This window comes from Palaemon carinicauda, unplaced genomic scaffold (genome assembly GCF_036898095.1).
Source record: "Palaemon carinicauda isolate YSFRI2023 unplaced genomic scaffold, ASM3689809v2 scaffold6, whole genome shotgun sequence".
In the NCBI taxonomy this organism is placed as follows: domain Eukaryota; kingdom Metazoa; phylum Arthropoda; class Malacostraca; order Decapoda; family Palaemonidae; genus Palaemon; species Palaemon carinicauda.
Genome location: NW_027171871.1, coordinates 525,974 through 535,736, shown reverse-complemented (window position 1 = coordinate 535,736; position 9,763 = coordinate 525,974). Strand labels below are relative to the sequence as shown.

At 37.2% G+C, this 9,763-nt stretch overlaps 1 protein-coding gene across 5 annotated transcripts in view; it reads right to left on the bottom strand.

Annotated features, from left to right (window-relative positions):
• LOC137637239 (mitochondrial ribosome-associated GTPase 1) overlaps positions 1 to 9,763 on the bottom strand; it is a 410,833-nt gene that overhangs the window by 131,451 nt on the left and 269,619 nt on the right. For 2 of the 5 annotated variants that reach the window (XM_068369499.1, XM_068369505.1), the window contains one exon: positions 5,781 to 7,421. The exons of the other annotated variants lie outside the window; for them this stretch is intronic. Coding sequence is in view for 1 of the 2 variants with exons in the window: in XM_068369505.1 (XP_068225606.1) it covers positions 7,406 to 7,421 (16 nt within the window). In the remaining variant the exon portion in view is untranslated. Of the gene's footprint in view, positions 1 to 5,780; positions 7,422 to 9,763 lie in introns of those variants that run through there. 5 annotated transcript variants of the gene reach the window in all.

Below are 9,763 nucleotides of genomic sequence, written 5' to 3'. Positions count from 1 at the left end.
GATAAAAAGGCAACTGCCCGTAAACATATTCACAGATTAGTAAACCCGTATTTATGTGGTTATTTCTTCGATGACAATCGCTTGTTAGCAGACGTAGTGAGTGCGATACAAAACATTTTAAGACAGTTTGCCAGAAGAAAAAAGGACTGGAAATAACAGGGCCGATTCCGAAAAGTTGGCAGCCATGAGAGGAGTTCGGCCCCCGAAGAGTGGTAAGGGGGCATGCAGTCGGCAGATTAGCAAAGTCTTCAGATGTTGGCACTGGGGGGGGGGGGGGGTGAGGGGCACCGACGAGTGGAGTGCCCCATCCCAAAGGATCCACCCCTGTTACACTTGTCAGGCCTACAGTCATTTATCTCAAGAGTGCCCAGCAAAAAATGCCCAGGGCGTGCGGGCTGGGGCGCGCGCACACCTCCCCCAGCCCAACGTCCGAGGAAAAGGGAACAGAGGAAGGGGGAGGCGAGGGAGTTCGATGGCCCCCCGCATGACATCACAAGCAGTGACGACAGACGTGACAGAGCAGACACTGGGACCTCCATCGGTACCCCCGACTTCACCCCCACAGCACTAGGGAGAGGACCAGGGGGCAGCCGTATGGCAGCTGAGGTCATCGGCCCGTGTTCCATATCTCGTAATGGCAGGCTGGGAATGTCAGCAGTTAGGATCGATCTGCAAGATAAATCCATCTGAGCGCTGATTGACATGGGAGCCAGTGTTTCATTGATTGAAAAAAAATTCTCCTCAAATCCACTACAGCCAGCGGCATCCATTGTTCATGACACGCCAGGAGGAAATAAACTACACATAAACCATACATCAATCGTCCAGTTTAAGGTGGGGTCTGTGAAGTTCACACCTAATCTTTTTGTCTTGCCCACCTTGGGAATTCCAGGAATTGAGGCTATCCTAGGAGTAGACTTTATATCTAATAATCAAATTTGCATTTTTTGGGGAAAAGATACAATAACAGTAAAAGCAGGAGGGTACATTTTGCCGATAGAAAGTCATGAGATAGTGAGTGCGTGTGTTAGCTCGGAGAGATATTTAAGTAGGGTAACAGCTGTACCTGAGAGAGGAGAAGTGTTGTCCCCCCAGACCCTTACGAGCATATTTGTGGACCACGTGTCGCCCTCTTGCGGAAGGAACCAAGGTAGTTGTTAAACCCCATGACAATTGGGCCCATATGATATTAGAGAGCTTGACAGAGATTAAAGAGAACAGAGCTGATATAACGATAGTTAATTTGTCGAATAAAAGTTGTTTTAGGAAGTGATTCTTTGTGTGAATTAAGAGTTATGTGAAATTGATTATAATGGGATGTTGGGAGCCACAATTTCAGCCTGCACAGACGAACACACTAAGAATTTGATTATGCAAGCGCGAAAATTATGTCCCTCAGAATATCAGCCTGTAGTTAGTGACATTGTCAATAATTATTTCGATGTAATTGCAATTGGAGATGAGCCACCCGGGAGGAGTGATCGATTTCCCCTTAGCATTGAAACTGGGCAGGCAGACCCGATCAGGTCAAGGGCTTATAAGGTACCCATTCATTTCCAGGGAGAGATAGAAAAGGAAATTAATAAATTAAGGGAACAAGGGATTATCGAGGAGAGCAAATCCCCCTGGGCTTCTCCAATTGTAGCTGTTAGGAAAAAGGATGGCTCGGCAAGATTGTGTGTTGATTATAGGAAATTGAATGCAATGACTAAGGATAATGCATTCCCATTGCCCTCAATCGAAGAATTACTTGTGAAAATACGGGATAGCAAATATTTTACAACTGTTGATTTAAAATCTGGATACTATCACATACCCATTCAGGAAGACAGTAAATGTAAAACGGCATTTATAGCTAACCATTAATTATTTCAGTTTAATTTTCTTCCTTTGGGTGTTAAAAATGCTCCAAGACATTTTTCTAGAGTAATGATGGCAGTTTTTTCGCCCTTAATTGGCCATAATGTTCTTGTTTATTTAGATAATATCATAATTATAGGGAAAACGGCCGAAGAACATAATAATAATATTCGTAAAGTTTTAGAAGCATTGCGACATAATGGTATGAAAATAAATTTGTCAAAGTGCAAATTTTTCTGTAAACAGGTGGAATTTTTAGGTCACATAATAACCCCAGACGGTATCCAACCCTGCCCCAGTAAAGTAGCGGCTATTACAGATTTCCCCAGGACACGTAACTCTAAGGAAGTAGCTGGGTTCCTTGGGCTCGCTGGGTATTACCATAAATTCATAAGAGGTTTTGGAGAGATAGCGAGACCCTTAGATGCTTTAAAGAAACAAAAAGTAATAAATTGGGGAGAGGAAGAAGAAAGGGCCTTTAACCATTTGAAAGCTGCTTTAACTAGCAATATCCTAGAGTTAATCGCCAGTTTTTAGTGACAACAGATGCGAGTAGCGTAGCTATTGGTGGTGTAGTTTCTCAACGAGATGATAAAGGCAGAGAGACCCATTTGTTTTGCTTCCCGGGCGTTAAAATGGGCAGAAAAGAATTATAGTACATTTGATTGACAGGCTTTGGTCATTCTTTGGGTTCTAGAAAGGCATCGGTTCTTTCTATTAGGTCAGTCGATTGAGTTGCAAAGTGACCATCGCCCCTAAGTGATTTGTATTATAAAAATTATTTGACCTCTCGTCTAGCGAGATGGATTGACAGATTGTTAGAGTTTAATATAAAGGGTTTTCACCAAATATAAGGGAAAGCTAACAAGGTAGCTGATGCTCTCTCTAGAAGTGCAGTAATAGGAGTAACAACTAGGGCACAAAAGAGGAACGAAGAACGTAACCAAAACACTGAAGACACTCATCATAATAGAGAAAATAGAGAACGGGATGAGAGTTCTCGCAATGCACATGCAGTAGGCAGAGAGAGAGAGAGAGAGAGAGAGAGAGAGAGAGAGAGAGAGAGAGAGAGAGAGAGAGAGAGAGAGATACGAACGGCTAAGGGGAATATATGTGGATGACCGAGGGCATGACCAGGGGTGTCTAGAATGAATGCCCTGACGATGCAGGTTTGATTGAATTGAGAGGTTGGGACATAAAAGAATCCGAGAGGGACAGAAAAAAAGAGGAATGGATGGAAAGAATGTGAGCAGTGGTTAAAGGGGAATCTGAGAGTTATCCGTCATTTCTCAATGTGCCTCGTGAGAAATTTTTTATTGAAAATGATGTCTTATATTGTGCTTACGAGAAGAGGGGAGGGGAATTTTGTGCACGGGTAGTTCTTCCTCCCTCTTTAATTAGACGATCCATCCACATTGTACATGAAAGTCCATATGCAGGGCATTTAGGGATTGAGCACGAGTTTGAGCAGAACTTGAACCCCAGTCTGGCGTTCACCAGTCAGGGACGTTACCACATCGGCCACCACAACCTTAATGAGAATTGACTTGTTTTGTCTGATGCTACTTCAAGAATACAAACTGTGCAATCGATCCTTACATATATCTGAAGTAATTGGGGAAAGGAATTTTTGTAGTCTAGCCAAAATAACAATGAGAATAGCAAATACAAGCACTGAAGAATGAAAGTTTCCCAAATCTGAGAAAATGGCTATAGTCACACCAGTTCTAAAAAGTGCTCTGGACTACCAAGAATTAAGCTCATATAGACCTATTTCGAATCTATCCTTTGTTTAAAAAGTGCTTGAATACATAATTCTTGAACAACTAGAGAGTAATTTAGAAGTAGTAGAAGCTTTGCTTGACAACCAATCTGCTTACAGAAAACTATACTCTATGGAGACAGCCATCTGCTCTATTGTAAATGATATGCTGGAAATGATGGATGAAAATAAATGTGGTATTTTAATATTACTCGATCTCAGTGCGGCTTTTGATACAGTTGTGCATGAACTGCTACTAAATTATCTATGGTGCATCGGTATTAAACATCAAGCTCTCCAAATGCCTAAAAGACTACTTGGTTGGTAGAAATTACTGTGTGCAAATTGGAAACTCTTATTCATTATATGAACATTTAAACAGAGGGGTACCCCAGGGGAGTGTACTTGGCCCAATCTCATTCTGCAGCTATACTATCGGTCTATCAAAAATACTACAAAGACATCGTGTGAAGTTCAAACTATTTGAGGATGACACAATTTTACTCCACCATAAATGATATAGATGACACTGCTGAAACTCTAAACCGAATCCTTGATAGTGTTGGAGAATGGATGACAATTAAACAACTTGAATTAAATGAGAAGAAAACTGAGTTCAAGGTGGTGGAAAGAGAAACACTGTGAGAAGCTTGGGTGATATTCAAATGAACATAAATAATGACTCGGTGTTGATATCTAGTAAAGTTTGTGATATAGGTCATTTCTTGACTGTAACTTGTCTCTAAATGCCCAAATAAATAATGTAATAAAAACTGCTGGTTATCATCTAAGAAATATTGCTTTTATAAAAAATTACCTGGATGAAAATTCTGTAAAGAAACTTGTGATAAACTGTTATTACCAGGATTGACTACTGCAACTCCATCTATTACAATTTACCAAAAGTACAACTTAAAAATTACCAAACATAATAAACGGAGGAGCAAGACTGATAAAAGATGCCCCACCTAGAAAAATTATCACCCCTATACTAATTGATTTACACTGGCTGCCGATTAAAGCGAGAATTGAATTTAAAATATATACAATACCACCAAGTTATCAGAACCGGTCGTCCAAAATACTTGAGAGCATTGGTACATATTGCGCAGCCAACAAATCGTGTCGACAAGAGAATAGTTACAGACGGTTTCAAACTAATGGAACCTAGATATATGTCTACTGTAGGCTCCAGAGCCTTTAAATATGCTGCCCCAAGACTATACAATAAGCTCCCATGAGACATCCGAATAATTGAAGACATAAGGCTTTCAAGAGGAAACTGAAGACTTTCTTATTTCGTGAGTCGTTTGATAGTGACGATTCAACAGTAAATGAGCAATACGTGATACGAAATGTTGAGTAGTCTAAACGAACAAGATAAAACGACAGTAGAGGTCCTGTAGAGCGCAGGATTTCCCTGCTGTATGGGACCGGAAAAGAAACCGTCAAAGTAAAGTAAAGTAAAATTAACCTGCAACCATCAAATATTTAGAGCCATAAGTATGTACAGTATATCATAGTGAGGTTATCACATTTGAATGTGTTCCAAGGTATGTTGTTAATATTAATTCTGAGTAGGATTATATTTCTTTAATAATGCAAAATATGAGCATATTCTTGTTTTTTCATGATCCAAGGTGTAGGAAAAACACATGATTGGATGAGGTTCATCCTGATGTTTTAGACTGTATTAGTCTCTTCGCTTTAATTAGGGATGGAGGTTCAAGATTGTTTACAAATACATTGTTTTGGTTCAATAGCCTCTTAGTTGGAGAAAGGGTGGATAGGATCTTCAAAGCACTTCACATTGTTACAAAGTGGATTTAGATCATCATCCATATATTGGGTTTCCATAAGCTTTCCTGGAAAATACCAATGCTCTACATATAATAAGTATAGTAGATCTCATTGTACCCAATATTGTGAGATGATTTTATCATAGGTTAAGAGCATTACTACATTTAGATTTGATGCAAGATATACATGCTTTCCAATTGAGGTAGGTATTAAATGTTAGTCCCAAAAAACTTTACCCCATCTTGGAATTGAATTTAAGCATCACCCAATATGAGATTGATATCTAAATTTTGCTTCCATCTGCTATCCTGATAAAACATGACTTTTGTCTGCAAAAAGTTTTAAATCAATAAACACAGTCCATACTAAATTTATTGTGCCATTATTTGTAATTCTTTACATGTGGCAATTGTTTGAAGAGTATTATATACCAAAGTTGTTCACAAGAAAGTTAATTTTCCATTACCAATGCAAAAGAGAGTTCCACTTAAGAAACTACCCTGGGGCACATCAGCGCAAAGGTTAAAATATTTAAAATAAATATTATCTATATGAGTTTGAAATGTTCTTACACCAATAAAATGTCTAATAAAAATAGGAAATGAAAGGATTTTAGTACTATCGTATGCATTCTGAATATCCAAAAATATAAATATGATTTGGGTGATTTTAAAGGACCAGAACAGATTAAATTTTTGTCAGTTACTTTATATGGGAAAAACTGAATTGAAATACAAGAAAATATACTTATGAGCTCAGTCCAGGAATGAATTATACTCATATCTCCAGGTATTACTTTTCCTCTTTCCATCTCTAAAACCAATAATAAGAAAAAATACTTTCTTGTTGTCCTAATTTTCTAATATACAATTTCAAGACATCCTGAGCTACATGGGTTTCCCTGGGCACAGGGCGTTTATAACACACTAAAAGAAGCATATAATGTGCATGGTGCTCAGCTTGTCCGAGGAAAGTACGAGGGGAATCGGGTAGAAGAGGGGATCCCTTAAGTTGATCCCTTAGCAGAGGCACCATGATGGGCATCTAGCTCCTTTCTCAGGGATCTTCTCTTATGTGTCGAGTGACTGACTTGTTAGTCATTTCCTTGGTTGTAAGTAACTTGAACTTTGTGGTATATGGGTCTACTTTAGTGTTGCTCTGGTATTAGTCTTTAGGGACCTCTTTAGGGACCACACAACATCCTAACCCCTTTATTTGGGGAGGTGCCATGTGGTCCCAAAGCCCCTTCCATCTCTATAGACTTGTGAAAGAAATTGGAACATGAGTCTTACCTCAGACATAAAGCTAGCAACTAGGTGGTAAACATACCCCCAGGAGGCATTGCCCCTAATATTAGTATTGATTCTCAGAGATGACATATCAGCAGTTGACAGACAATTCTAGCATTGGAAATGCAGGTATGGGTTCAACAGAGCCTTACCCCAAGAGATTCCCTTATACCACCAAAGTCAGGACTTTGAATACTGATACAGGGAAGACAATATCTATTTGGTATTTTATGCTGTATTGGATTCCCAGTTTTGGCATTTCATTGGAAGGTCATTAGGGACAACACACCAACTTCCCAAAAAATAGGTTTTTTTCTTCATCAAAACCCCTTTATTGTATGGTGTGAATATCTATGTCAATTTTTCTTCCTACTTCCTATGCTGATGTCTGCTACCAAGAATGCACTTCGTTTCTTCTTGAATTCTAGTGCTTTCATAAATATCTAGCTCTTCCTCTCCCGTAACATACCTTTCGCCCCACACAATACCCAGAAATTAACAGGATATGAAGATCTTATAGTTGTGATACCCAGCAATGTTGTTCATAAAGGGAACTGTATTTTTCCATCTTAATGAAGTGTAATGTAGAATACAATTTTTTACTTTGTGGCTATCTGACCTAGATGTAAAAAAAGGTCTGCTTGTTGCTTTACATTCTGCTTTCATCTCTTGTACTGTACTGTAATCTCATTTTCTAAAATGCTTCATATCTGTAAAATAAATAATAAGACTTAATCAATTAAACAAAGAGCTTCTTTCACAAATTTTGCATTTGAAAATTTAAACAATATATTTTTTCATACATACCAAATACTAGTAATCTGGCTACATTCAATATATGGTCTGCTGGTCTGAATACCCCCAACCACTTATGTTTGTCATTCAAAGGACATAAGAGCCCATACTCTTGTGCATGTACCTGAAGATCTCCATCAGCTAGCTGCCTTACTTTCTGTAAAGCCTCGGCTCTTAGCTATGAAAAAATACTGGTAAAAGGGTCAAACTTTGTATCCAACTGTTTATGTAGAAAATATTTTATAAAAATGGAATAATTAAATTGCTTCACCACAAACTCATTTGCTAGCCTTCTTATATTGGCATGCAAAAGCCATCCGAAAAACCACTTCCATTCAAAATACAAAAGTGAACTAGAATGAAATTATTGGTAGTAAGGCTTAGATCGACTATTCAAACTCAATGAAAAGTAGCAGTTTGGAGTAATAATTTTCTTCCGAGTGAAGTTTTTCTCAAAATGTTGATAATATTTCAAGTTCTACACAGAAGATTGTGTCTAACATGAACCGATGGGGTAAAATCACTTCTTGGCATCTTTATTGAATTTTAAGGTAATATATTACAACTATTAGTTGTTGAAGTGCACCATAGAGTCTACACAGATACAATATTTGTCATTTCATATGGTGGTGTTCTCAACCATTAACTTTTTATATTACATACACAAATTATGTTGTTTTACCATTAAAATAGACAGATGATGCTCATCTCTTTACACCAATTCCATTTCCTAAAGGTAGGCTCAGGATTGCTAAATTCCTTAACAGTTCTAGCTGAAATTAGTGCATGGTGCAAATTTTGGAGACAGAGATGAAGCTTAATAAAATGCTAAATATAATTGTAGATAGGTCAAGGAAAATATCTCCATAACATTCAGATTTTTCATTTGAATATGTCTCTCTGACTGTATACATATAATTCAAAATTCTAGGGTGCAATTCTTGATTGTAAATTCACTTCAGAAAAAGACACACATTCTGTTTATTCTTCAATTGTTCTCAAGATTGGCAAATTGAGGACATCTTTAAAGATTTTAGATGATCAATCTATCCTGATGAAATGTTTTAAGTCTTTCATTCTGGCTTTGTTTGAATAATGAATGAATGATTTGAAGTTCTTTGGCATCATGACATCGAAGGTCACTGATGCCGATATCGTTTATCATAAATAAGGATTAAAAGAATATTCAATCAAAACCAGAAAAGTAATTATATCATAGTAATTAAATAGCATTAAGAAGACCTGCTTCTGATAAAAAATATAAAAATACCACTAGCATTTCACGACACATGTCTAAGGATCTTGGCAAGGATGAACCTGCCATCTTCACTCCGAGCCTCAACTAGATATTTATTTCTTTCTGTGCTATAAGTGGGGCATTCAGTCAACAAATGCCTCACTGTCAAGGGTATCAAACAGTCATCGCAATATGGTCGGTGTTGGCCAGCCAGCAGAAACTCATATCATCTGAGTGTGACCAATGCGGAGGGGACAAAGAGTAATCTCCCATTTTCAGGGCATCCCATTATACCTTCAAGGGGATATAACAATAGCAATTTTTCTCATCTTATTTTTGGTTAACACGTTGACTGCGATGTGCTCCACATATGGTTCACAGAGGACTCTCTGAATGAGCGATGTGTACCCTATGTGGTACACATGCTAAGAATTATATATTTTTTTTAAAGTATCAAATTTTATCAAAATGGGCCTTTTTTACCAAAATATTATTGTAACATATTGGAAATTAATTAAAATAAACTAGAACATTAACTAAACACTTTATTTATTACTGAAAATAATCTTCACATGCTAGCAAAAGGGGCATATTTTTTTTCTAATTCTTTCTTTCATTCAGTAAAAAAAAATAGAAAACATTATCATTAGATCAATAAAAATGCTATCCTTTTAACCCTAAATTATATTTATATAAATTCAATAGAAAAATAAATCAGTTTAGTAAACATTTCACTTCTGAAAAAAAAATAGTGTCCTTTTCTTGGTGAAAAAATATCCATGTATGATGAAGGAAATCATGTAGTATTTAGAGTACAAGTATAAAATTAAAATTTTTTCTGTTTTGCTTCTACATAAGAAAAACTAATAATATACACAAATTTATATTCTTCAAACTGAATGTCTCAAGTTGAAACAACTGAGACAAAGGAAAGGTTTACCCTAACAATTCTCACATTGTGTTTACTCTTCGTGCTTTCTTTTGAGCTACAGAACTTCCTTTATTTTGTGACAGTATTTC